This window comes from Cryptosporidium hominis (genome assembly GCF_000006425.1).
Source record: "Cryptosporidium hominis TU502 chromosome 6 CHRO016173, whole genome shotgun sequence".
Taxonomy (NCBI): domain Eukaryota; phylum Apicomplexa; class Conoidasida; order Eucoccidiorida; family Cryptosporidiidae; genus Cryptosporidium; species Cryptosporidium hominis.
Window position 1 is genome coordinate 1 of NW_667416.1, and position 27,584 is coordinate 27,584.

General features: G+C 32.9%; 15 protein-coding genes across 15 annotated transcripts; 10 read left to right on the forward strand and 5 right to left on the reverse strand.

Moving 5' to 3' along the window:
• Positions 1 to 8: 8 nt before the first annotated feature.
• On the forward strand, positions 9 to 1,379 carry Chro.60587 (sgt-related protein). Its single annotated transcript, XM_662620.1, has 1 exon — positions 9 to 1,379. The coding sequence occupies one exon, from the start codon at positions 9 to 11 to the stop codon at positions 1,377 to 1,379; it is 1,371 nt and encodes a 456-aa protein (XP_667712.1).
• A 440-nt stretch (positions 1,380 to 1,819) lies between these two features.
• On the forward strand, positions 1,820 to 3,415 carry Chro.60586 (TCP-1/cpn60 chaperonin-related protein). Its single annotated transcript, XM_662621.1, has 1 exon — positions 1,820 to 3,415. One exon carries the CDS (start codon positions 1,820 to 1,822, stop codon positions 3,413 to 3,415), a length of 1,596 nt encoding a protein of 531 aa, XP_667713.1.
• Positions 3,416 to 3,678: 263 nt separating this feature from the next.
• On the forward strand, positions 3,679 to 5,223 carry Chro.60585 (ribophorin i). The annotated part of the gene is made up of 1 exon (XM_662622.1): positions 3,679 to 5,223. One exon carries the CDS (start codon positions 3,679 to 3,681, stop codon positions 5,221 to 5,223), a length of 1,545 nt encoding a protein of 514 aa, XP_667714.1.
• A 544-nt stretch (positions 5,224 to 5,767) lies between these two features.
• On the forward strand, positions 5,768 to 7,777 carry Chro.60584 (protein kinase). Its single annotated transcript, XM_662623.1, has 1 exon — positions 5,768 to 7,777. One exon carries the CDS (start codon positions 5,768 to 5,770, stop codon positions 7,775 to 7,777), a length of 2,010 nt encoding a protein of 669 aa, XP_667715.1.
• Positions 7,778 to 8,790: 1,013 nt separating this feature from the next.
• Positions 8,791 to 9,564, forward strand: Chro.60581 (hypothetical protein). Its single annotated transcript, XM_662624.1, has 1 exon — positions 8,791 to 9,564. One exon carries the CDS (start codon positions 8,791 to 8,793, stop codon positions 9,562 to 9,564), a length of 774 nt encoding a protein of 257 aa, XP_667716.1.
• A 109-nt stretch (positions 9,565 to 9,673) lies between these two features.
• Positions 9,674 to 10,213, forward strand: Chro.60580 (transcription factor). The annotated part of the gene is made up of 1 exon (XM_662625.1): positions 9,674 to 10,213. One exon carries the CDS (start codon positions 9,674 to 9,676, stop codon positions 10,211 to 10,213), a length of 540 nt encoding a protein of 179 aa, XP_667717.1.
• A 676-nt stretch (positions 10,214 to 10,889) lies between these two features.
• On the reverse strand, positions 10,890 to 11,417 carry Chro.60579 (hypothetical protein). Its single annotated transcript, XM_662626.1, has 1 exon — positions 10,890 to 11,417. The coding sequence occupies one exon, from the start codon at positions 11,415 to 11,417 to the stop codon at positions 10,890 to 10,892; it is 528 nt and encodes a 175-aa protein (XP_667718.1).
• Positions 11,418 to 12,422: 1,005 nt separating this feature from the next.
• Chro.60577 (WD domain protein) lies at positions 12,423 to 12,953 on the reverse strand. Its single annotated transcript, XM_662627.1, has 1 exon — positions 12,423 to 12,953. The coding sequence occupies one exon, from the start codon at positions 12,951 to 12,953 to the stop codon at positions 12,423 to 12,425; it is 531 nt and encodes a 176-aa protein (XP_667719.1).
• Positions 12,954 to 13,518: 565 nt separating this feature from the next.
• Chro.60576 (heat repeat-domain protein) lies at positions 13,519 to 17,379 on the forward strand. The annotated part of the gene is made up of 1 exon (XM_662628.1): positions 13,519 to 17,379. The coding sequence occupies one exon, from the start codon at positions 13,519 to 13,521 to the stop codon at positions 17,377 to 17,379; it is 3,861 nt and encodes a 1,286-aa protein (XP_667720.1).
• Positions 17,380 to 17,669: 290 nt separating this feature from the next.
• Positions 17,670 to 17,882, reverse strand: Chro.60575 (hypothetical protein). Its single annotated transcript, XM_662629.1, has 1 exon — positions 17,670 to 17,882. The coding sequence occupies one exon, from the start codon at positions 17,880 to 17,882 to the stop codon at positions 17,670 to 17,672; it is 213 nt and encodes a 70-aa protein (XP_667721.1).
• A 419-nt stretch (positions 17,883 to 18,301) lies between these two features.
• Positions 18,302 to 19,459, forward strand: Chro.60574 (hypothetical protein). Its single annotated transcript, XM_662630.1, has 1 exon — positions 18,302 to 19,459. The coding sequence occupies one exon, from the start codon at positions 18,302 to 18,304 to the stop codon at positions 19,457 to 19,459; it is 1,158 nt and encodes a 385-aa protein (XP_667722.1).
• A 563-nt stretch (positions 19,460 to 20,022) lies between these two features.
• Positions 20,023 to 21,879, forward strand: Chro.60573 (Hsp60). The annotated part of the gene is made up of 1 exon (XM_662631.1): positions 20,023 to 21,879. The coding sequence occupies one exon, from the start codon at positions 20,023 to 20,025 to the stop codon at positions 21,877 to 21,879; it is 1,857 nt and encodes a 618-aa protein (XP_667723.1).
• Positions 21,880 to 22,434: 555 nt separating this feature from the next.
• Positions 22,435 to 23,487, reverse strand: Chro.60570 (serine/threonine-protein kinase). Its single annotated transcript, XM_662632.1, has 1 exon — positions 22,435 to 23,487. One exon carries the CDS (start codon positions 23,485 to 23,487, stop codon positions 22,435 to 22,437), a length of 1,053 nt encoding a protein of 350 aa, XP_667724.1.
• A 485-nt stretch (positions 23,488 to 23,972) lies between these two features.
• On the forward strand, positions 23,973 to 24,761 carry Chro.60569 (hypothetical protein). Its single annotated transcript, XM_662633.1, has 1 exon — positions 23,973 to 24,761. One exon carries the CDS (start codon positions 23,973 to 23,975, stop codon positions 24,759 to 24,761), a length of 789 nt encoding a protein of 262 aa, XP_667725.1.
• Positions 24,762 to 25,465: 704 nt separating this feature from the next.
• On the reverse strand, positions 25,466 to 26,824 carry Chro.60568 (multi-pass transmembrane protein). The annotated part of the gene is made up of 1 exon (XM_662634.1): positions 25,466 to 26,824. The coding sequence occupies one exon, from the start codon at positions 26,822 to 26,824 to the stop codon at positions 25,466 to 25,468; it is 1,359 nt and encodes a 452-aa protein (XP_667726.1).
• Positions 26,825 to 27,584: the final 760 nt, after the last annotated feature.

The following is a 27,584-nucleotide window of genomic DNA, read 5'->3' on the forward strand; positions in this document are numbered from 1 at the left end:
CAGAAAGTATGGAGAATCTTGTAGTTCAAGCAATAAGTAGTGATGGAGATCCGATTTTGATAGATTTGGCTGATATCTTACCAAATTGGATGAAACCAAATAATTCAGCAAATAGATGTTTTATATTAAAGGGAAGAGTTTATTTGATTCCTCCAGAAATAATGGACAATATGACAGAGAATTTGTCTCTGAAATCTGCTCTTGAGATAATAAAGTCCCAAATTAATGATTGTTATACAGAAGAATCCTTTACAAAGATCTTTATGGATAAGTTTGACTCAATTTCAAAAATTAATCATGTAGAGAAATTTCATAATTTTTATGTAATACTTCCAAAAAAAATAGCAGAGATGATATTTGAGTTTCATTATCTATTAGAAATCTCACTTAAATATCTTCTTGGCAACAGGTATGATTCTTTAGAGCTAAAAAGATTGAGAAAAAAAGAGGATTCTGAGAATAATGTTAAAATGTTTTTACCAAAAGACTTGATTCGAGTAAAGATTTGCATGACAAGGACTCAATATTCGAGATTTATTAATGAAGCTCTCTTGACAATGCTTCCTCCAAAATTTTCAAGAAATAGTTGGATAAATCATCTTTCAGAGAATCTTCAAAATAAGAAATTCCATTCTGAGCTTTTGTATGGATGTCTATTAACTTATGGGATTTATCTAGCATATTTAATCAATCCAAGTAAATCTTTGAATTTATTTATCTGGAAATTTACCAATACAGAATACTTGAAATCAAATGAGGAGACTAAGAATAAAGAGTCTGATATTCAAATTCTTGTAAAAGATTCTCTAGAACTTATGAAAGACTTAAAATCCCAAAAGAGTGATGATTTTCGTACATTATGGGTACATTTAACAAACAATTTAAAAGAATCAAAAATGATTTTATCATCTAAAAATGATGAGGATAAAAATGAATCCGATTCAAGCAGTTGGATGAATAATGAAGAATACTCTAAAAAGCTAATTGAAGATATCCAAAAAGTCTACTCAGAAGACTCCAAATCTTTCAAAAATGATCAATCTTTTAATTTCTCAGATATTTTGGAAGAGAAATCTTATTTTGACGGCATAGACCTAGATTTTTCGGATCCAAATTCACTTCCAGAATATCATGATGAAGATATGAGTGATATAACTCTCGAAAGCGACTTAAGTGAACTTGATTTTGATGAACTGAATGAAATCATGAAAAAAATGGATGAAGAACTTAAAAGTACTCTCAAAACGTCAGTTCCCACTATAAGTGATAATGATGAAGCAAAAAAATTTGCTGAAAATACCTATTCTGATACTTTAAAGCTAGAAGAAACATTTGGAATTGTTGGACCTGCTACTGTTTTCCACAAAATGAAAAAGTAAAGCAAGAACATTATCCTACACAAAAACAACTATTCATATGATAATAACTAAAATAAATTCCTATCTACTTTACTCTCTTTATTTAGTTGCACTAATTTTCTTTATTTTGATTTCATTTTCATTCCTTTTTCAATATTATTTTCATTACACACAAGCAGCGCCACAGTTTGCCCGCCTCAAAAAGTACCGGTATTGATTAAAAGACAGAAATAATAAGTAAAGATCAAAAATAAAAAAAAATAGGCGGGAAAATAAGACTTAAGCTTTGTAATTTTTTTACTTGTATGGTAAATATAAGTGGGAAGTAGAAAAAAGGAGGGGTAATAGCTATCCTTAATGTCATTGAGGAATTAAATAATAAAGACTAGTATTTTGGGGCAGAAAGTTCTTCTTTCAATTTTAAAGGAAATTTTCTTAAGAGGTGAACTGAAAAGACGAAGATGACATCAGTCGTACCGAAGATCATGGATGATGGAGCTCAGGAGAGCAAGGGTGAATTGGCCAGACTCCAGTCAATTGTAGGAGCAATAGCAATAGGAGATCTTTTGAAAACTACTTTTGGTCCAAAAGGAATGGATAAAATATTACAACCAATAAAGGAAGGCCCAATTGACTCTACTCCTATAGTAACTAATGATGGTGCTACTATTTTGAAGTCTATTTCAATTGACAATCCAGCTGCCAAGATATTGGTTGATATTAGTAAACAACAAGACAATAGATGTGGAGATGGTACAACGGGAGTTGTTATTTTAGCTTCAGAATTACTTAAACAAGCTGAGAGATTATTGGATCAGAAGATTCATCCTCAAGTTATTATTGCTGGATATAGAATGGCTCTAGAGGAGGCTAGAAAAGCTTTAAGCTCAAATTCTTTTAATAACCGTGAAGATCGTTCAGCTTTTGAAACTGATTTACTAAATATAGCAAGAACTACTCTAAGTTCAAAACTTCTCACTGTTGAGAAGGATCATTTTGCTAACTTAGCTTTAAAAGCTATTCTTAGACTTGGAGATAACATGAATTTGGACTACATCCAAATCATCAAAAAAGTTGGAGGATCACTACAGGACTCCTTCTTAGAAGAAGGATTCATTCTTGAAAAGAAGATTGGAGTTGGCCAACCAAAGGTTATGAGAAACTGTAAAATCTTGGTAGCAAATACCCCAATGGATACTGACAAAATTAAGATCTACGGTGCTAAAGTCACTGTTGATAGTATGAATACTGTTCAGGAAATTGAACAAGCAGAAAAGAAGAAAATGTATAATAAAGTCCAGAAAATCCTCAAGCATGGATGTAATGTATTCATTAATAGACAACTTATTTATAACTATCCTGATCAATTATTCAAAGAGGCTGGAATTGTTGCCATAGAACATGCAGACTTTGAAGGAGTTGAGAGACTTGGAGCTGTATTAGGAGCAGATATTGTTAGTACTTTTGATAATCCAGAAAAAACAGTTCTTGGAACTTGTGAACTTATGGATACCATTATGATTGGAGAAGACGAGTTTATCCGCTTTTCTGGATGTGCTAAAAACCAAGCATGCACCATTGTATTAAGAGGAGCATCTTCTCATATACTTGATGAGGCCGAAAGAAGTCTTCATGATGCTCTGGCAGTTCTTTTCCAAACTGTTAGTGATGGAAGAGTGGTTTATGGTGGTGGATGTAGTGAAATGTTAATGAGTGTCTCAGTTGATGAACTTTCTAAGAGAGTTGAAGGAAAAAAGAGTCTTGCAATTGAGGCATTTGCTAATGCATTGAGACAAATTCCCACTATTCTCTTGGATAATGGAGGCTATGATAGTGCTGAGATTGTTACTAAACTTAGAGCTCTTCATTATAAGGGTAATAGTACCTATGGAATTGATTTTAAAGTCGCTCAACCTGGAGATATGAAGGAACTTGGCGTCCTTGAGTCGTTTGAATCAAAACTCTCTCAGATCTGTTCAGCTACTGAGGCAGCTGAGATGATTTTGAGAGTTGACGATATTATACGTTGCGCTCCTAGACAAAGGCAAGGAGTTTAAGGAGTGAAACTCACAAATTATATGTTAATATTGGTACTAGTAGATTTTTGTTAGGCTTAAATAGAGGCATAACTAGCTAAACACTAAGTTTTGATAATTAGAAAGTTGTTAGTTTCTGTTTTAAGTTTTGTTTCTATGGGCTTACTGCCAAATTTTTCACGATTTTTAGCTAATTTGAATTTTTTGTGTGCCAAGTTACTTAATGCAGCAACACCGGTATAGAGCAATAAATAAAGGCCGGTATAGGGGAATTTTTTTTTTAAATGTTTAATAAAAAAAATTTTAGGGGGAAAAGAGGGGTAAAAAAAAGTCTAGAGTTTTTTAAAAGTCAAAGAATCTCAATAATGCTCAAAATGAGCGGAATTAAGATGTATTTTTTAAGTATTTTGGTATTATTCAGCTGGATCTCAATAGTTATTGGAGGAGAAGGAAACTTAGATGAACTAGTTTCAACACAAGTTACCAGAACTTTTTACTTGACAAAGAGAGTTGCCAAGGTAGTTATGGAAGTGAAACTTAAAAGTATTAAAGACGAGATTTCTGGTTTTGAATACGTTTTTGCTCTTCCAGAAGACCAATTTTCAAGAATTGGATTCATCTCAGCAGGAACTTCCTCTATTAGTTCTAATAACTTTAAAGTTGAAAAAATTGAAGCAGAAAAGTCATTTAAGATAGAAGTTGGTAATCTTTCAGATGATGAGAGGACCATATTTATAGAGTATCATATGGGAAATCCTTACTCTGCTTTACCAAAAGCTATAAGACTTGGAGAAAACCAACTTTTGGTGTTTGAGGATGAACTCAGGCTTAGAAACAAGTACAAAGTTACTAAAGAAAAGATAGTAATTCAGTTTTTAGCAGGAACAATTATAGAGAGAGTAATACCAACAAATATGAAGCGACAAGAAAACAAGGTAGTCCATTTGGTGAGCCAGGACAAACAAGGTGATAAGTTTTTGGTTCATTTTTCATTAAACAATCATCTCGTTTACTTTGACTCAGTCTCCAGAATCATTGAAATTTCCCACTGGGGAAATGTTAAGGTTAAAGAAGAATACTCAGGAATAAATATGGCAGCTCATAACAAAGGAGAATTCCACAGAAAGGAAATTATGATCCTTTCAGGGCAAGGTTTTGCTAGGATGAGAAATCCAGGAACAGTACTACCTCATAACACACATGTTTGTCTATTTGTAGATCATGTTCTTCCATATAGAGCTGTTGGACTGGAATACTATGACCAGATTGGAAATATTTCATACTCAAATGCTTGGAGAGTTGGGGCCTCTCACACAATGCTCCAAATCCAGCCCAGATCACCTTTAATGGGCGGATGGCAGTTTGACTACATTGTGGAATACAATCTCCCTCTGGAAACTGTTGTTTTCTACGATCAAAATTTAAAGCTATACATGCTTAATCTTACTATGATTCCTTCAGCTAAAGGAATATACTCAGAAAATGTCAACACACAAATCAGATTCCCAACTGGCTCCTCTGACATTTCTATAGATTTCCCAAAGAATAACAATATCCCATCTCTTATACAAAATGATGAGTTGGATCATTATTTTGGTTGGCTCGATATTTTTAAGCCTAGACCAGTATTAGTATATAATATGAGTTCCTACTATATTCCTGAACATCTTCTACTCAACTACAAATTTCAAGCATATTACAGAATCAAGTCACATATCATCACATTTTCAGGAACTTTCCTAATTTCTTTCCTCGTTTTTATTCCTTTCCTTATTGTTATTTTAATTAAAAGACTTAATAATCACTCTGTCAAAATTAAAAAGGAATAAAGTTTTGGCGGGCAAAACATGCAAATAAAAAAAAGTTTCAAATTTCGGAATCTTAGGTAAAATGGGTTATTCGGATATTAGGTGATGTTTTCGAGAAAGGTGAGAATTCTTTCATAATTAAGTAGACAAATGTGAGTTATTGGAATGATTTGAAATGTATCTCATCCGTACGGGTATTTTAGAGTGACAGGCGTGCAAATACATACCCGTCACACATGACGGGTATGGAGGGTGCAATAAAAAATAGGAAAATTGGGGACACACAAGTGAAGGAGGTATTCAGGAAATAAGGAGTTTACCAGCTCTTTTGGAGATTGAGAACTCTTTTTTTGTAATCTATTTGATGGAATTTGGTTAAAATTAGAAGAAATATATACAGATTTAAAGCTTGAAATACACCAAATTGTCAATAAGCTTGAATGTGGTATATACCAGAGTCTATCAGAGATTAATTACGATAATAATAGGAGTGTGTTATCAGACATAGGAGAAGCAATTATTTGGTGAATATTTGGAGATTTAGGGATTGCTGGATTATGTTATCATGTATACTATTCACGAAGGGTGTAATATATCAGGGAACACAAGGATTTATGACACTCCGAACAGACACACTTGGGATATCAATAATGGAGGTACTGATGGTATGAGGAATGAAAGTTCAACACCTAGATTCAAGCATAACTTTAATTCTGGTTATTCTGATAAAAAGTTTCTACAACATGGAGAAGAGATGGAATTTACAGGGAACAATAGAAATGATATATTAGGAAGAAATGGAAACTTCATCAGACAAAATATATCAGAATATAAAAAAAGTATTGGAGTAATGGAAGGGAGCTATGTTGACAGAAACATGGAGATTTCAGAAACCCCAAGAGTAATTCAACAGTTAGAAACTAATAAACGTCAAATAAGTGAAGAATTTACTGAGAAAAGAGATCATGAATATGATACCAGAATTGTAGATAAGAACACTAAATTGAGTAGCAAAATTGGATCTCAAAGCTCATTGAACCAAACTAACTACAAGAAGGTGAACTTGGGAGGATTTACTGAGGCAGATTGGTATAAAAAGATTCCAAATTGGGAAAGAATAATTGATGAAAGATATACAAGCGTTTATAGTTCATATGAAAGACTTGAAATGATAGGAACTGGGACTTATGCTAAAGTTTGGCTTTTGAAAGATAAAATAACAGGGAAGAAATATGCAGGAAAACTATTAGAACCTCATACTTATCCCTCAGATACAGTAGAAAGGATTGAGAGAATGTTTCAGTCAGAAATAAAGAATCTCATAGTGAGCCAATGCCCAGGTGTAGTTAGGCTACACAAGATCGTAGTAGGTCCAGAAGGAAGCCTATTAGTTCAAGATTATGTAGATGATGGTACTATTTGGCGTGAGAACTGTTGTGTAAGCGAATTGGAAGCCTTCCAGCACTTTATTCAACTAATTCAGAGCGTATTATACTTCCAAGACAAGGGGGTAGTACACAGAGACTTGAAACCAACGAATATTTTAAGATATTCAAATAAAACAATAGTAATAGGTGATTTTGGGTGGAGTGAACAAACGAAGAAGTTACATTTGAGCCCCTCAGAATGGCCAGGAACACTTGAAATTAATCCCCCGGAAGTATTGACATTTAAAGGGCCTTTAACCGAAAAGATAGACAACTATGCAGTTGGAATGAACTTATTGTTGTTTCTCACTGGTAGGTTTATTTGCAGACAGAAAGGATTGGATGTTACGGAAGCAGCTCCTTATATTCTAAAAGTAGTGGAACTAATCAGAAGTGATTTTAATAACAAGATTCTAAGTAAAGGAAAACAAAAAGGGAATACTCAATTGAAGCAGAGCCAGTACTTCATGTGGGAGATCTTTATTGGGTTTACTGATCCCAACCCAAATACAAGGTGGAGTATTAAGAAGGCTTTGTTCCACCCAGATTGTATTCAACAGCTTTTATTTTGTTTCCATAATAACTTTCCAATTCTATGGCATCCTCAGGTAATTGCTATAATCAAATCAAATATTATACCTAACAATGTGAGCTCTCACCAAACTTTCATAGAAGATGAGAAACAATATTGTGAAGTGGGAAAACAAAGCATTGGTATGGGAAAGAGTTCAGTGGCAAACATAAATAGTAGTAATCAGATAAATATTCATAATGTTTCACATGCTACACATTTCAATAATTATAGTGGCGGTCAGAGTCCAGTTTCTGAAGACTTAGCAGAATCCCAGAGAAGCTATTATAAGTCAGTTGGAACGTCTCTAAGGCCTGCAAATCCTCCAATAGGTCATAAGTTCTTTAAAAACGACGGACAACAACATAAACTAATGCTAAACAGCCAGTTTTTGTCAGGGTCTTCTGATAACAATTCAGTTTATAATAATGAGTTTGCTGCATCATTAAGAAACCAACAACAGGTGAATACCTCCTCTGCAGCCACTCTAAGTTATACAAACAATGGCCATAAGTTTGTTGGGGTTGAAAGTTCTGTTGTGAAGCAACCCCATTTTATCAATAATTTTCACTATTGAGTTTCTAGTTATAAGAATTGCACAAAAGATGAGTCATCCATCTTATATTGATTAGCAACTCTCATTTAGTACATAGATTCCCAGTATAGTATATTGAATATTTTTCTTATTATTTTCTCAAATGTAGTTTATTCTTTGTGCATGTGGGAGGTTTACATATACTGCCACGTATGGCGGCAAAACTTATGTCATTGCATGAATGACGGCATAGCAGTCAAAAGGGGAACATGCAAAGGGGGGGGCTGCATGCGTTGCAAATTTGTGGCACTTGTGAAAAGTAGCTGATGGAAAAAATAGAGTCATAAAAAAGAACTAAAGAGGATTATGTTGAAGTTTCGAATTTTATCGAGTTTAAGAATTGGAATGCCAAGAAATAGTAAAGTTTTTAGGATAATTAGTGTGAATAATATACTGAGATAGCGAGAATAATGGATAATTTGAATGGGATTCGAGTATTATATCTTCATGGGTGAGTTTGAAGTTAATTCAGTAATATATGATAGAAATATTTTCTTATTTTCTAATAATAATAATAATTTTTTTTTTTTTTTTGCAGATTTTATGATAATTATAAGTCGTATAGAAAGAAGCAAGTAGAGGAGATTGTTGGGGTTTCATACATTCGGTCTCCAGATTTGAGGTATCGAACTTTAATAATAAGGTCCAAGACTTCATATGTTGCTATATCATTGCTGATTTTTATAGTATTAATGTAAGTTTTAAATTAAATAAATTTAGGAAAAAAACAATTTACTTATTTATCTTATAATACAGAATAGTTGAATTCTTGGTATCTTTTAATCTTGGATTGAAGATTGTATTACCAATATTAATGGTAAGTTTAAAATATTTTCAATTTGATTGAAGATTAAAAAAACAAAAAAAAAAAATCAAAGGCTTTTTTAATCATTGTAGGGTATAGAATAACTGGGATAATAGTATTGAAGCGTTGTGCAAATGTTGCAAAAGATATAATAGAAAAGAATATATTGGCCTTCAAGCCTGAGATAATTATGACGTCAGATTTTTCAGCAGTTAGTGTGAGCAAGGTAAACTCAAGGATAAGCAAAGTTCCTGTGATAATGTTTTCTCCATCTATCATAAACTTTAGAAGATTTACGTTTAGTAGAATGGAGTTAGAGCCTGAAAGATTTCAAAGTCTGATGATTGTACAAAGTCTTAATGATAAAATTGTGCCAACAAGAGATATAATGGAACTAGTTAGTGGTTTTGATGAAACACAAGTAAGAACTCATTTTGTTCAAGGAGTTGGAACTCTACTTCCAACTTATGCAAGTCTCTCATCCGAGCAATTAAGAATGTACATGGTCGAAATTCTGCAAATGGCTTCAGAAGATAATGGTATTACTAGTGATTCTCAAAGTAATAATGTAACAGAGATGCAGAGATTTAGTAACAAGAGCGATGCAATGGAACAAGGAATTAATAAATTGGTTAGTAATAGATTACAAACAATGCATACATTTACAGATTATAATTATGGAATTAATTTGCCCTCACTAAGGAAGCCAATTTCACTCATCAGCAGAAGTCCCAGAAACAGTTATTCTAAGTACAAAAGTCTTGGCAGCGAGTTGAGAGATTCAGGATACAACCAAGATAATGAACTTGATGAGAATGAACAGTCACCTTTGATTGAATCAAGGGAAAAACTTACTTCTAGGTCAATATATAATCCAAAGCCAAACAATGCAAGTGAACTATTTAGTCAGCTAGAACATATTAAGGAAGATGATAGTAGCGAATATTATAGTGATAAATCATGAAAATATTCAAGTTAGAATAGGCTTGAGATCACAAAAATCATTCCAATGTTGGCGCCAATTTGGAATTAAAGTGGTAATTTCAAAGTAACGATAAATGAAAAAGTAGGCTATGGAGGGGACTTTATATATAATTCTGGATTCAAGAAGTTTATTTAAATATGAGGACACTGGAGATAGTCAATCAAATACTCAAAATAACTTATTGGTTTCGGGAGAATGCGTATTGAATTCAGTATTTCAATTCACAAGGCTATATAATCTTAGTACTGGTCAGAAAAAGAAGCTGAATATATATCTATGCGACTCAAAAGGCGAAAATTTGTTGTTTGATGGCTTTATATCTGGTTTGACAAAGGAGTTACAATTTGAGATAATGCCAAAGATGTTAGAGGAGATTTCAGAAAGAATTTCATTGGGCGAGATGAAGATGAGCCCAACCATTTCAAAGTGTTTGTGTAAGATTAATAGTACAAGAAAGAAGTTTGGATATAATAGATCAGAAAAAGATCGTATTATACTACTAGATGCTTCAAATAAAGATGAATACATTTCTCAGTATGTATCTTTGCTGAATTGTGGGTTTGCATCACAAAAATTGGTAAGTTATTTACTCATATTATTAAACATTAAATTAATTGTAATGTTTTGAATCAGGATGTGGTGATTGATGTTGTGAGTGTTACAAGGAATCCATCTCCTTTATTGAATAATTTAGTTGATATATGTAATGGTTTAAATTTGAAGTATTCTCAAATTGTAGACTCTTTGGCAGAGAGTAACATTGAAATAAATAAGGAGGATCATCATTGGTTGGATCAGGGATTGACTCCTTTTTTGATTTTTCATTTATTACCTTCTATTCAGGCACGTGAGGAGATTTTTATTTCCATTAATAAAACAAAGCAGACAGGTTTGGCTGTATGTTTCTGTCATCATCAGAAAATTGAAATAGGATATGTATGCTCATCTTGCCTGTCGATATTTTGTTCAAAATTTAAAGCTCCAATCTGTTCAACATGCGGGTAAGTTTTTTCAAAGATGTTTATTAATTTATTTATTCAAATTTTTACTCAATTAATTAGAGCGAGATTGAAAAGAATACCTATACAACAAAAGACTCTAAGTAGCTTAAACATTGAGGATGGAAAAAATATATATTAGTTTTGAAGTACTTATTAGTATAATCAATAATTCCATAAAGATCTTTGTTGACACAATATAATCAAGAATAAGTCAGGAGGGAGGAAAAGACAAAGAACTAATAAAAGAAAAGGAAATAATCAATTTAGAAAATTAATGTAACTTATTTAATCCAAAACTTAAAATTATAACATTGGCCTACAAAGGGAGTTCCACTTCAACTCAGAGTCTTCTTTGAAACAGATAATTGTTATTCTTTTAGCTGAAACTTTGACTCTAGAAAGTTCTGAGTCTATAGGGTTAGAAAGGTTTGCAATTTTAAAAAGGAAGTTAGTATTTTCAGATAAAACTTCCAATGAAATTGTATTATTTGTTACTTCCAAATTTGGTTTCCCTGCTATTTCAACAGGTGATTTACTGGATATCAATTCGGCTAGATCCTGTAAGCTTATATAAATCTCAATACTTTCTCCACAGTCTGACCATGAATACTTTTTAATCTGAACACTTCGAGGCTTGTCAGAAACAGGCTCTTTTTCATCATCTTTATGCAGCAAAATTGGCTGTCCTCCTGTTACTATTCCTGGTCCTTCAAAGATCTTTGCATCCTTGAGGTCTTGAGAATTGTTCTTGTGAGCATAATAATAACTAAATTCTCCCTTTTCCTTAATGTTACTTCTGAGAGCAGAAAGTTCCTTATCGTTTGAACCCATTTTCCTCTCTCTTTTTAGTCAAACTTTTTGTACTAGCAAATTTTGTCTACCTTGGTAATTTTAATATTCTTTGTAATTTCTATTAATTAATACCGGACCATTTTGGCGCCAAAGTCAGAGTTAAATATAAATCAATTATATATAAGATTTAATCAAACAATTCAGCCCAAGATAAATGAATAAGAAAAATTTAGGAAGCAATGTTTATATGAGATGAGTTGAAGGAAATGAAATGATGAAGATGTTCATTGTGTGAGTATGCATTATTCTTCCAGAATTTGGAAGATAAGTGCAGTTTTATCGTAGAAACTACAACTAAAACCAAAAAGTGTGTTATTCATTCTGAATGTGTCAATTCCATATACTATGGAATTGTGAGAAAATTGACTTTCTGAATCGTTTGGGACAGAAATATGTTGTTTTTCTATATTCAAATTTGGATCTAATTTCAAGTATTCAAAACCATAATAACATTGTGCCATTCCAAGGTAATCTTCAAATTGGTTAATTCTCCAAATTCCTCCATTAGTTTTGTGCTCATAAATAGGAGAGTTTATCATCCTAAAATCCCAGAATCTAAGGGTTTCGTCGTAACTACCTGACCAAAATTGATGATTTCTATTCGACTTTTGGATACAAGTTACACCCATAGAATGGGATTTCTTGTTCTTCATTATTGGCTCATCAGTACAACTTGTTCTGAGATCCCATAAAGATAAAGAGCAATCGTCAGCTCCTGTTGCCAGGAGATTTCCCTCTTGGTCAAGAAATGACACTGTCCATACTTCAGTATTTGGATGAGCATGGAATTCGTTTTCAATGATTTCAGAGTTTCTAATAATGAAAACTCTTCCGTCTGAAATGCTATAGCAGGTTTTTCTAAAATTAGCATTCAAAGATTCAAAGGAGTTAGGTCATTCAAGAGATATAGAAATTAGGATGGAAATTTAGGATGAAAAAAAAGGTTTTTTTTCCCTCCCCCTTTTTCTCCAACCTAATATTAGCTTACCTGGTACCATTAAAATAAATACAAGACAGGTCTAGCCCAATTACATGGTTGTTATTGTCTATATTTTCAGACCTAACAGAATTAAGAAGCTTATAGCTGCAAAAATCTGAGTCTATTCTAAATAGTTTAAGGCTCTTATCGGAACAGAGACAAGTAATGTGGGTAAAGTCCGGATTGTTGAGGTTTACATCTTTAGGGTCCCATTTAAAATTAACGACTCCTGACTCTGCATTAATATACATTTTGGGTTTGTGCTCTACATTTTCTGCAGTTTTAGAAGAGTAATTTGGGTGGCCATCATGAATCTCCAGAACTGACTGGATGTCATATATATTGATTCCCCCAATTCTGTGCTGAGACTCTGCATCCTCAAGGCAGTAAAGGCCAACTCCAAAGTGTCGATTATCCACGCCATTCATATAAATACAGTCAGCTGGATGCTCGAATTTTAGAATCTGCGTTGCATGCAAACGGGAATTAAGCTCGGATTTTAGTGTGCATGCGCTTGGGCCAGAAATAGCATGCATTGACAAATTACAATATACAAGCAAATTAAGAGGTTTTACGAAGTAATTTGAAAAAAATTGGAATCGGCAGTTATTCAAAGTAGCCTTTACCCTCAAAAGTAAGAATTACGGAGGTTCTTGATAAAAGAAAATTTCAATATTGAAGTGTTTAGAAAAATTAAGCTTAGAAGCCAAGGAAGGACTTTAACCAATAGTATAGAAAAAATAAGCGGCCGACAGTAAAAAGAAAAACTAAATACCAAATTTGAATTTGACCAATTTTGGGAAAGAAAACTGCGAAAAAATTGGTAGAGTATCCCAGCTCTGGCTTCCAAAGATTGAAAAACTGGGAATTATTTGGAATTAATATAATAAATATATATATATTTTTTATGTGTACATATTGGAAATACTCGGCAAGTTTTTAAGGCTTAATTCTTGGGCGGGTCTTTTATCCAAGACAGTGGAGAGTAGAAGAGAAGGAAATAAGGGTAAATTTTTGCAGAAAGCTACAAATTGAGCGTGAATGATCAAATAGCTCCAAAATTAACGAAAAAAAAGATGAAGAACTCAAATTGTTAGGCATATGGCAAAATTCTCAGTAGCCAGTTCGTCGGCTTCAATGGAGCGACTGAGCTACGATAGATCTTTACTAAGGAGTGCAACAGAAAGTTATTCTCCATTAGATAGAGCTATCAAGTATTCAAATTCGAAGGTTGTTCTACAACGGTTGGTTTTGATTAGAGAGTTTATAGATATTTGCCACGATGTTGGGTATTCCAAGGCAACGAGTACTTTGTTACCAATATTAGGGAGGTTAATTAAAGATAACGAGGAGGATGTAAGGCGAGGAGTATTGAGTATTTTGGGTGATTTAGTTGGGTTTTTGGTACAATCTGATTTGGAAAAAGGTTACAATGTTGTTTTATCGACTATTATTCCAATAATAAAAGATGTTTTGATGGGTGATATTCAAAATACAAGCATTTCTATTAAAGAGGCTGCTTGCCATGTTGGTATAACATTATGTTCCCATTTAAGGCATTCAGATAGAGTTCATTCCATTTTATCTATTAGTTTGGCTCTTGCGAATGACTTGGATAATGAGGATTCGAGATGTTTAGCATCTTGGATGTTGAATGGTTTAGCTGAGTATATGGGCAAAGATATTTGCATGCAATTTATAGTTCCTCAAATTAAATGTCTAGCAGATGATCACAGTGAGAGAGTCCGAATGTTTACAGTTATGAATCTTTGTGAGGTAATTCGAATCACTCAGAGTTTTTCAGAGCTATTTACAGTTTTCAAGCGTTTATTACTATATGATTCGAAAGCAGTTAGGAAATGTGCAGTAAAAGTGATTATTGGTATCTTCAGCAGTATAAAAACTATTGATAGCAGCGATTTTTCTACTTTCCTAATTGAGATTTTGAGGGATATTTCTGACAAAGACCTTATCAACGATATAAACAAACAGATTGGCCCTCTAATTACTTTATTTAGGGACCCAGAATGTGTCCCAAGGGAGATTCTTGATATATATTTGGCTATGGGAGTGTCTTCTGAAGCAGATGAGAATATAGCGATATCAGAGATTGATTCCAAGGTCTCTAAAATGGAAGAGGATAGTCAGGTTTGTAATAGGCAGGGCACAGAAGAGGATGATCAGGCTTCTAGAGGCCATATAGAGACGTTTAGCAGCAGGAAGTCATCTGCGACAATGGATATTAAAACAGAGCATGAGGAGATTTCCTTGCTTCCTTTTGGGAGTAATTTGGGGTTAACATTTAGAGAGCTTGAGTTCAATGGACCATCTTACTTTTGCTCTTATAGCTTCGCCTCCGTATTCTCACGTATGGGTCCCAGCAGCTGGCCTGAGTTTTCTAAGCTTTTGGCTCATCTTGTTGAGAGCCCTCATTATTCAGTAAGGCTTCCAATTGCCGCCTCTATGTCTTTAATTCTAGCAACTGCACTTTCTTGTGGAGATAGATCTCATTCTCATCTTATTCGTTCCACTTCCTTGTTACAAAATCCTCCTTTATCAGATTCATCCAACATGAGTAAAAGCGGTACAATGGACAAGGAGAAAAGCGAGAAAAGTAGTGCAGAGATTAAGAAAGAAAAAGAGTTTTGTAACACGATTGAAAAGGGAGCCGACATGTTCTTTAACAATATTAATCAAGAACCTGCTAAATGTCTTCTAATAGGCTCTCCCTTCAAGCTTCCATGTTCCAAAGGCTGCCATCTTCGTACAGATATTATATCATTTTTGCATGATATCATTGGGAAACTGCTGGATGATAGTGACATCTATGTAAAAAGAGCCATATTTGGCTGTCTTTCAGACATCATTAAATGCCTTCCTCATAAGGAACACGTGGAACCACTTATTAAAAAGTTCCCTGACCTACTTAATTCTTGCCGAATTGACTGGAGATGCAGAAATATCTTAGCTAACCAGATCAGAAAGATTTGTATAGATCTCCACTTAAGGAATATGGAAATTAGGAGACATTCAGAGACTTCCCAGGAGCTTTTTACTGGAAGATTTGCTCAAGAATACTTATCCCCAGTAGCTTTTTCGCTACTTCTTGATCCAGTTTCTGAAGTTAGAAAAACTGCTATAAACAGTATTTCCTCTCTTTTAAGAATATCTTCGCCGTTCCTTTGGCACTTCTTCCAAAATGGGGGTAATGTCCACGATCTTCCAAATCCAATTCATTCTCCAGAATCCACTTCTGGCCCTAAAAAAGATATTCAGGTTATTTCATCAGTTTCCACATCATCTTCATCTACTTCAGCTTCCTCACCAACTCCTTCCTCCTCCAATCCTATTGATACCTCTTGCTCCGTGACCACTGTGAATGTTACTGGAAACTCTAAATCCTTTGAATCAAAAGAGGAGAACAAAGATCTTTCCTCTTCAATCAGTGACTCTGAAAAGCAAAATAAAGATGTTAATGATATCCTATATAAGAGTTTTCAACCGCTATATATTCATAAACAAAACTCGTCCATAATATATTCATCTATTTATAACTTCTCCCCAAGTTCGTCTAAGGCTTTAAGAAAGGGAAATGGAGAAATCACTGGTTCTGCTACTAATTCTGGAATTATCAATGGAGTTAATGGATTTATTAGCAATAATAATTATAATCAAGTCCAAATCACGAATGCAAATTTTAATGATGCTTACCCCAAATTTTCAGAGAAACTTCGAGTATTGTTTTCTCTAGACGAAGAAAATGGTAACTGTAAGTTATTCAATGAATTAGCTCTAATTTGGTGTATTCTTAAAACATTTGCAATCTCAACCAAATACCATCATAGACAAGAGTTTATACAAATGTGTGATCGCTTTATTAGAGATATTCCTAGAGGATTTTTTTATGCCTATTTCCTTAATCCTCTCATATTACTTGCTTCTGATCCTATCAGAAATGTTAGATCCACATGGTTAAGAGTTATTGGACCTCATATTAAAGATTCTGGTAGATTAGCACAATGTGCTAATATTGTTGCAGCTTGTAAGCTCATGAGCCAATCAGAGTTTGACAAAGAATGCAACAAATACTTATCGAATATCAAATTCTTACCAAAGAATACCCTAAAACGGGTAGAGTTTCTATCAGTTAAAGATATTACAGAGATTATTGGCCGTACTGTCAGTTATGATGATATCCTTACTTGGAATCAGCAACCTTTAATCAAACATTTCAATCTTTATATGGAAGAAGTCTTAGGATCTCTATGGTGTCTTGATAATGTGCAAGGTTCAAGTCTTCATGCATTCTCCAATGCCAATTCTATTATTAGAAAGCCATTTTACTCTTCTGAGCGCTGTTCTGACCTCACAATGGAGTATGAAATGATGCTTCTTGAAGTAAGACCCAACTCATCTCCCACAAATATATCATCTTTAGCACCAGTAATCGCTTCCGATACCAGCAGTTTAGAATTTGGGCCATCAAACATTGATTTATTTTCCAATAGCAATGCATTATTCTCATGTAGACTTGGGGTTTGTAGAAGATCATCCGAATTTTCCGAAAATGGTTCATTATCACCCAATACAATTCTTGATACAGAAACAAAGACCATATCCAAGGAAGATTCATCCGGCATTTTGGAATTTGATTCCTCATCTTCAAAATCTTCTTATTCTGTCAATTCCTTAGAAATACTATATAGACCAGGAATACCTAGAAGTTATTCCAAATTTATCTGTCCTTCAGGAACAGATACCTCCTTCCAGAATATAACTGAAACAGAGTCAATTGTCAAAATTCGGAGAATCCCAAGAAAAAAGACGCAAAGAAGCCATTCCCAGAAGCTAAAACAAGATAAGAAACAAACTTCTATAGTATTTGATCATAAACTACACGAAGCCACTAGGAACTTCTTTATGGTCGATATTGCTAGAGCTGCAACTGATGATCTATTTTAATATCATCTGCAACTCTTATATGAATTTACAAAGGTATAAGAGAAATGAAATGAATCAATGAATCAATGGAATACCTAATTCTTTATTTAACTTAATAAACTTTTTAATTAGAGAACTGGACAATTATTTTAATAATGAATATTTTTGTAGTAATATATATATTTATACGTATATATAACAATTAGACTAATTAATTTATCTTTTGTTTTCTATAGTTCCTTTTTGTAAAATTTTGTCTAAATTAACGAGAGGATGATTTACAACTGAATAAAATATATACTTCATACTTCCTAGGATTCTATAGAATCTAAGATTTTTTTCGCCTTGTTCAATATAAACTCTATTGAAGCATTGTAATCATTAACCTTTTGATCCACCCTTGTCTTAGTAATTTCTTTTTCATGTTCTTTTACTGTCTGCTTCAAGGCTAAATCTAATTCCTTGAGAAACCCATCAAACTCTGAGCTGAAAGCAGGATATTCTTCTTTACCACTATTATCCATATTAATTATTCTTTGGGAATAATTAAATGAATAAACTCACAGAGCCCGCCCTAAGGCGCGCTCTGCATGTTTTGGCGGGTTTCATTTTATAGGAAGGATAATATAATTGGGAGGACAATATAAAGGAGAGAAAAAAAAAATTGGTGGATTAAAATTAAACAAGGTGCAAGGAGTGGTAGTGGTAGAGTGAAATAGAAAGAAAGGGAAGAGAAGAATAAGAGGAACTGTAGAAAGAGAAGAAGAGAAACTAAAGCTGAAAGAATTTTCATTACAAATATCAAAAAGGTGCGAGAATAAGGAGAAAGTGAGACTTTAGTTTATTAATTTGTGTGTGTGCGTGTGTATATAAGAATTGGAGGATATAAAGCAATATTGGGTTGCTTTGGAGCTTTTTTTCGTGGAGAGAATAAGGGTGGAAAATGACAGATTTTAGTGAAAAGAATTTGGAGTATAGGTTGGACAGTTCAGAACACCAAGCACAAGGTCAGGGACAAGGGCAAGGGCAAGGGCAAGGACAAATTCAGAACGAAAATAAGATTCCAAGTGGTCCCATAATAGCAACATTATGTTGCTTGTCGGCTTTGGGTTTAAGAGGAAAAGTGGTATCATCATTCTCATTCTTTCCTCCGAAATTGAGCGGTCTAGTATTGAGAGATCGAGATGGAAGCGAAATAGAGTTTAAGAAGGAGTATATACGCATGAGATTTGGGTTAGAAAAGATTACCTTAAGATCTGTGACTAATATAGAAAAGAGATTGGAAGATTTGTTAGTTGGAGAGAGAAAGGCTGATATTTTTTGTACTTGGTTGGAAAGTGGTAGATCAAAGATACCTATTTCTTGCATTAGTATATCCCCAGTTCATAATGAAGATGGTACTAGAGAAAAGATTCCAGCATTCATATTTAGTCATGGAAATGCGACAGATATTGGAAGCATGCTACCTTGGTTTGTAAATTTGAGCTTAAAGTTAAATGCGCATGTTTTAGCTTATGATTATAGATCATATGGTCTTTCCAAAGGAAAACCGACAGAGAGAGGGATTTATGCAGATATTAAAGCAGTTTATGAATATGCAAGAGACGAATTAAATTTTCCAACTGATAGAATTTTTCTGTTAGGACAAAGTATAGGTTCAGCTCCAACAATACACCTTGCTAGAAAACTTAGGAAGAAGTTGAGAAAGAATACAGGTACAAGAACAACTTCTGATAAATCCAATATTGATTGTAATAGGTCTGGGCTCCCTTTAGGAGGAATTATTATTCAATCTGGAATAGCTTCGGGTTTAAATGCTCTTTTAGCTCCAGATTATAAGAAAGATATACCATGTGATGTATTTCCAAACTATAGGAATATTCGAAAAGTGCCATTTCCAATTCTTATTTTGCATGGAACTAATGACCAAGTTATTCATATTTCAAACTCTAAGAAGTTGTTTGAGAATGCGAAAGAAAATAAATTCCATCCTCCAGTAACTACTTGGTGGGTTGAGGGAGCTAACCATAATCTTCCAGGGCCAAACCCCAAAAAAGAGTACTACCAAAAAATTGGTGCTTTTATTAACTCTGTAATTTAATATTTAGAGACAATTATTATCATTTTGACTTTATGACCAATTTTATATTAATTAATCATATAATTCTATCTCATTTTATTATATATAATTTGTTTGTACCCCTAGTTTATCTTCAAATCTTCAAAAATATATTCTTATTCTTATCTATACAGCCAATTGTTGTAAATATGGATGTATTTGCTCTTTTATTTATTATTAAATTTGGTGTGTGCTACTTAGAAAACTCTCTTATATGAATTCTTCAAATCTTAAGTACTATTCCTTTTCTCTTAGCTCCACTAAATATTCGCACAATTATTGTATTACAGCAAAATCGCATATTATTTACACGTGTCTGCATGCAATGACATATTTCCACATGCAGTCATTTTTACTGACAATGTTACAAATGTTTGCATGATGCTCGAATTTTGGTAAAATGACATTTATTTTGGCGGGAAAATGTTCTTGACAGAAAACTTTTTCATCACGAAGCTTATAACTAAAGAAAAGGAGGAACTTTGGTGTTTTTTTTTCTAATTATTAGAAGGAATTGAGATATCATAGAGAAATAGTTTGAGAAGATGTTGCTTCGGTCTGGTATAAATTTTTACAAGTCAGTTGAAGGTTCAATAGGGTTAAGAAGCGCTGCTATTAGGTTCGGAATGCGTTATATAAGCTCTGGAAAAGAGCTTAGTTTTGGAGGAAAAGCCAGGAAAGAAATGTTGAAAGGTGCAAACGACCTTGCAGATGCTGTAGGAGTGACTTTGGGGCCAAGAGGTCGAAATGTCGTTATAGAGCAGAGATTTGGGGAAGCTCCAAAGATTACCAAAGATGGGGTCACAGTTGCAAAGGCAATTCAATTTGGTAAAGGCTCAGTGAATTTGGGTGCTCAGTTATTAAAGAATGTGGCAATATCAACAAACGAGGAGGCTGGTGATGGTACAACTACAGCCACAGTGTTAGCAAGAGCAATTTTCAAATCAGGTTGTGAGAAAGTTGATGCAGGATTAAATCCAATGGACCTACTTAGAGGAATCAAGCTTGGAGTTGAGCATGTGGTTAATGAATTGGATTTATTAAGCCAACCAGTAAAATCTCATGATGATATTTTGAATGTTGCTACAATTAGTGCAAATGGTGATTCTATTGTTGGATCTTTGATTGCTCAGGCTTATAGTAAAGTTGGTAGGCATGGTACAATTAATATTGAGGAGGGGAATACTACACAAAGTGAGTTGGAGATTGTTGAGGGGTTAAAACTTGACAAGGGTTATATATCCCCATACTTTATTACAAATCAAAAGTACCAAAAAGTTGAATTGGAGAATCCATATATACTGATTTCACAAGGGAAGATATCATCTTTGAAGTCTATTCTCCCAATTCTAGAATTCTGTATCTCTTCCAGATCTCCTTTATTAATTATTGCTGAAGAAATTGAAGGAGAAGCTTTAACAGCTTTGATTTTGAATAAACTTCAACTCAATTTAAAAGTTTGTGCAGTGAAAGCTCCAGGATTTGGGGATCATAGGAAGCAAATACTGGAGGATATCTCAGTCTCTGTTGGAGCTAAAATTATTCAAGAAGAGTTCTCAAATGCAAAGCTTGATCAGATGAATTCTAATCAAATACAAGAATTCCTTGGTAAGTGTAAAAGTATTTCAGTCTCTAAAGATGAAACAATCATTACTCAAGGTCAAGGATCACCTAAAGACGTAAAAGATACTATTTCCTTACTTAAATCGCAAATTGAGGAAAATCAAAAGCTTACTGATTATGATAAAGAAAAGCTTCGAGAAAGACTTGCAAGATTAACAGGCAGAGTTGCTTTAATTAAGATTGGTGGATATTCTGATACTGAGATTTCTGAGCTTAAGGATAGGTTTATCGATGCCTTGAATGCCACAAAGTGTGCAATAGAACAAGGAATTGTTCCAGGAGGTGGTTCCGCTTTGTTATGGGCATCTAGAAATCTTGGAAAATTATATTCTCAAAGTCCTCCTCCTGGAAAAACTTTAACACCCTCTCAATCGTCATCAAATGAATCGAATCCTATTAGAAATTATGATATGGCAATGGGTGTTAAGATTATTCAAGATGCATGCAAGGTACCTTGCCACCTCATTTCTTCTAATGCAGGTTTTGATGGTTCAGTTATCGTTGGAGAATTGGTTAAAGTCTTTTCTAAAGGAAGTAAGCACTTTGGTTTTGACGCTCAGACTGGTCAGTTTGTTGATATGATTGAAAGTGGTATTCTTGACCCTACTAAAGTTGTCAAATCTGGTCTGAGAGATGCTGCTAGTATTGCATCTTTGATGACTACAACACAAGTATCTGTATTCGAACCGAGCAATCAATCAGAAAAGAATAATTCCTCTGGATCAAATTCCTCCGAATCTTCTTCTTCATTTGGTTCACTTCCTGGTGATTTTTACTAAAGTTTGTATATACTCATACAAATTAATTAAGAAAGCATTCAAAGCAATAAAAGACAAAATTTTATATATTTTCATTCATTTCAAATAAATCAAGTTAAACTTAAACCAACCAAGAAAATATAATAACCTCTAAATTAATATTTAATTCAACATTTTTCTTACTCTCTCAATCGCATTCTTGACAGAAATTCTATTAATTGGATCTATACACAACATATCTTGAATCAGCATTCTTGTTTCCAATGATATTCCTTCTCGGTTGAAAACTAAGTTGTCAGAGTTCTCTTTTATGGATCTTAAAAGTTCTCTTGTATCTTGTCCAAAAAATGGAGGACTTCCATTCAAGATACAATACATAACACAGCCTATTGACCAAATATCTCTTTTAAATCCATCTATTCCATCTTTGGTACATTCCAACTTAAAACACTCTGGAGGAGTAAATAACATAGATCCTTCTATTATAAATGGTAATCAAGAGTTAATTAATTAATAGTAATTATGATGATGATGATGATATATTCCTAGAAGTTTACTCCCTCTCCCTCCTATTAATCACCTTAAAATATAATTAAACTTACCAGAATCATATATTAACCCAGAGTCATTAACTATAATAGATGAGTTGAAATCGGAAAGTTTTACTTGGAACTTGGAAATAAACTTAAGTGCGGTATCAGACTCCTTATTTGTTGAAGGAAAGTCTTTTTGGAAGTATTCCATATATTCTTTGAGCACCAATAACTGCATTAAGGAGCTCCTCCCCAAGAAAGCCTTTTCTTCTTCTTCTTCCACATCTCTTCCTCTTAATAATCTTATTTGTTCAGCTTTTGCTCCTGAAGTTGACTCAAATATGGGAGCATCCTCCCAAAGACACTTTTCCTCAAACAATTCATCCTCATCATCCTCATCCTCCTCATCCTCATCCAAACTATTCAAGTCTTCAACAGTACAAATCAAATCTGATTCATCAACTCTTTCTGTTAAAAAGATATTTTCTGGCTTAATATCCCTATGTACAATTCTATGTTCATGTAAATAATCAACACAAACAAGTAATTGGTACAATATTAATATTGAAATCTTCTCACTATAAACCATAATCCTTCTGGAATTATTAATTACACTATAAAATTTACCATACCTATTCCAATACATCAACTGAAAAGGTAGATACTCATGAACCAGCACTATTTGATTCGATTCTGGTACCTCAATCAAGTCAAGAACTCTTGGTATACTGGAATGATTCAATTTTCTCATTATTAAATATTCCAAAATCACCCTCTCATACACAGATAAAATTATCTTTTGGTTATTTTCCATAACCAAAGCAACTTTATGAGATTTAAGACATGATAATAACCCTATTTTAAGTGTAGTTAAGATACTTTCAACACTATCTTTATTAAAAGAAAAAAGTTTCCTACCCCTATATGCCCTAAAGTAACTACCTTCACCTAAGAATCCTTCCTTTGATGAATTGTAGGCATAATTATTTAAGCAGTAGTTAACACTCAAATCGTCATTTTCTATATTTGTCTTAATTAATACCCAAAGAAAACCATTTCTATCTAAATTTAATAAACTTTTAATCTTAAAAATCATATTTTTACTCACTCGCCTTGTCTCTCTATATCTAGTTGTTTCTTTTATATCCCTTCAATTTTCAATCTTCATCTTTTCTTTTAATAATTTTATTATATTTTAATAAATATTTAATATTATCTAAAAATTGTGCATGCATAATTTGTGCATGTTTTCCCGCCTAAATGATGCACAATTATACAAATTAATAAATAGGTAAATAACAGAAGAAAAGTACATGAAAATACTACCAAAAGACGGAATGTCCAGTCTATATTGGAAAAGAAAGTGTAAAGAAAGTGTAAAGAGAATGAATCCAAAGTATTTCATGTAGATATGAGAAAAAGATCATAATAACACGTGATGTCTAGATTATTTGGGTACCAATAAGGTACCTAAATAATATAAGATAGATTCATTTTTTACAGAGTTGTAAAAAAAGCGACTATTGTTAAATAGAATTTGAAAGAAATAAATAGGAGTAAATTCTTTAATATTTTTTCAAAATGTCAGAAACAAGAAGATCATTTTTAGGAAACATAGCAAATGGAATTGGTAACTTTATAATGGGATCAGATGAAAAGGAATATAACTTGGTAAATGTAGCAAGAGCATCAGCAACATTTGCAAAGCCAATAATTGGTCAAGTTTCAGAATTTGTCGAATCTGGAAAGAATTCACTTTCAGATTCATTTGTATGGAAAGATTACCATAGAGGTTATATATCAACAGAAGAAGCAATAGATTTAGCTTCAACAACAGCAAGGGAAGTGGAGAGTTCTGAACCAGAGGAGTTTAAGATTAGATATGAGGAGAAGATTAAGAGTAAGAGTCAAGTATTTTCTTATCCAACTCCTCGTTTGGAATCATTATCTCAAGCTATAACAGATTCGAAGGAAAAGATTCAGAATAGTGAGATCATTTCAAAGATTGGATCCTGTGGATATAATATATATCATTTTCTAAAATCAGGATCAATCAAAGTTTTTGTTAATATTAAAGAATTAATATGCAAAGCATTGAGCTTTTTAAGGAATTCTATAAGATTTTGTGATCAAATTATTTTCTTTTTCAAGAAGAACTGGGGAATCTTCTACAAAAAAGTGAATAAGATAATACTAAATATCAAAAATAATCCTTTGGGATATCCAAAGAAAGTCTATTATTTCATTTATGGATTCTTCCATAGAATTTATGAGAAAATTTATCATTACAGACATCCAGAAGTTCACAAGTCAAAGATTGCAGCTTTGGGAAGCTCTATTAAGAATATTGGTTGGTCTTGGAGGAAGTGATTTGGTAATAATAAATTACTTAGGAAATAGTTTATTACGAGGAATGAAGAGAGGAAAGGAATAACATAGAAAGAGAATAAGAAGAAATAATGTAAGAGGGACAAAATTTGAAAGTCTAGTTTTACTTGGTTGAATCCAATTTCTCAAATTACTATAAACTAAATATTAAATGTTTCTCTATATTTATGAACAAGAAGAGCTTGGGGGAACTCATTCTTATTTATTATAGAGAGAAACAAAGAGAAAGAAAGGGATAAAATGGAGAAAAAGAGAGAGAGGAGTAAATTTCTAGTCCTTCTTACAAGCTTTATTCGTACATTTACTGCTATTACAAGTCTATACATTAGAAGTTAATTAAAGAAAGATGGAAATTAAAAGAGAAAACTTATTATATTTATACATTGGAAGCTCTTTCATTTCCTTACCTTATATTTTATTTCTATTTCTATTGATTTTCTTTATCTTACTTTTGTATGCATGCATATCTAAAAATTGGATCTCGAGACGATATAAAAATTTATGATAGGTACCGGTACCAAATATATTTATAAAAAAAAAAAAAAAAGAAATAGGATAGAATAGTTATTAGTTGTAAATTAATTAGACAATCATTTAGGGTAATTAATTGATTAATTTCTAAATTTGAAAGCTGTTGTCAAACCAGAGTAAGAGAAGGGTGCATGAATCTAGTAGGCGGGAAATGTTTAATAATTAAGATGATTTTGTAGACTTAGATTTCCATGTTTGTTTTTTCTCAATAGGGCTTCATCGTATTGCTGGAATTTAATAAAATCATTTCTAGATTTCCAGATTATAAAAAAAAGTATGATCTTCCACACAAAGTTAAAGAATGTAAAGACTTTAGAGAAATTGCGAAGGTCACCTTCTTCAGAGCTAACACTCCACGCTGGAAAGAATATGTTCATCCAGAATATATCAATAATAAGTGAAATAAATATGGAATAAAGGATAAATTTGAATCCATTATTAGTCCATCTAGAAGAAGCAAATCCCTCATTACCAAGATTACACCAAAATATATAACAAGTTGTCAAAGAATCCAAATAGCATGATCTTGTAGCACTAGCAATCCATTGAAGAAGAAATGAAATAAAAATTACATATTTGTAAAGTACTTCTGGACCATTCATTTTAAATTGAGTTAGTGAGTTATCCAGTTTATTTGCTAAATAATCTGGAACTGATGATAAATAAGAATATAAAGAAAGATTGTTTGATTTTGGTAAGAAAGGTTCATCTAAACAAGCCAGTTCATTTTGATAAGTATTCAAATCTTCCATTTTCTGATCTCTTTTTTGCTTAAATTCTCTTACATAACTTTTATATAGAATATGTCTCGAATATAACCATTGACAAGAAATCAATAAAGATCCTATTACAACTTCATCAGTATTACTGTAAATCTCCTTTCTTAATTCATGCTTTCTTTGGTCTGCAAGCTCATCTAAGATTACATTGCATCCTCCTAGCTGCAGATTACTTCTACTATCCAATAATATTATATCTAAAATATTTGCCTCACTTGCAAATTTCCTCTCAATCTCAAAACTGAACAACTCATTCCAAAATACGCATTTCTTATCATGTTGATACCTTTTCCATTGAGTCTCAATTACTTGATCCTGGCATTCCAAGTGAACCTTATATCCTACCTCCAAATTCATCTCTTTTTGTAAATCCAAACTGACCACTTGAATCATTAACTTGCTTTCCTCTTGGTCGTATTTACTTGCAACATTCTCATACCTCCTCAAATTATTCTCAGCTTGCTGTCTAAGTTGTTCCAAAGCTTCAAACTCCCTAAAACAGGTGTCTAACATTGTCTGAAGTTCCCATCTTCTTTTCAAATAGTTATCCTTAATTTGCTTTCCACTACATTTATCTATATGTGTTGGCTTTATTGATAAAAATACGTTCCTCATCACATCTCTATTAAATCTTATATTTGAAGTCTTTACTCTCTCCGAAACTTCTTCTAAACTATAATACTCGCAATCTTTTATACCCATTATAGCAAAATATTCCCCTAAATCCCTATTCATTTATTATTACTTTAGTTAAAACCTTATCCAGAGCCTTTTTGATCTCTTTAGACCCCCACACACACTTACCTCTTAATCTGTTGAACAAAGGCCTCTCTATTCCTCTGCATTGAAAGAGGTGTTTCTGAAAATATTGGAACTTCCATTTTTCAATATTTTTACATCAATTTCCGCTATTTTTCCTTTTTTTTTCTTGTGTTATCTATTTATAGGTTTTGGCGGGAAATACCCAACACATTGCCAGTATTATTTTCAACCTATTATCCAGTTATATTAACGAATCTTATTCATCATAATTTTGACTTAGATAAACTCATTCTAACCATCAAAGTCTCCAAATCAGAGCTTAACTATGTAGAATTTCTATTTGTATTCTTTAATAAACCCCTTCTTTTCGAGCGAGTTAATTATCCTAATTCTTTATTTATCTCTTTTCCTCTAACGCACACACATTATAAACTGTCTGTCAGTACTACAAAAATTGCTTATCCTCGCAAAATCGTATTGTCCACATGCAAACACGTCATATATTTTCTTGTAAACTATTTTGCATGCATGCACAAATTACGTGTGAAATTACTATTTAGGAAAGTAAAGAAATATTAAAATTGAATAAAAATAATAATAAAGGATTATACTAGTAATCAGGGGTTTGTAGTAGTATTATATTTGACTCAAAAATGTTTCTAATACAAGACCAAGTAAAGTTACAGTGCAGTGAGATATTTAAGTCTTCTGTATCTTGAGTATCTACCTTCAT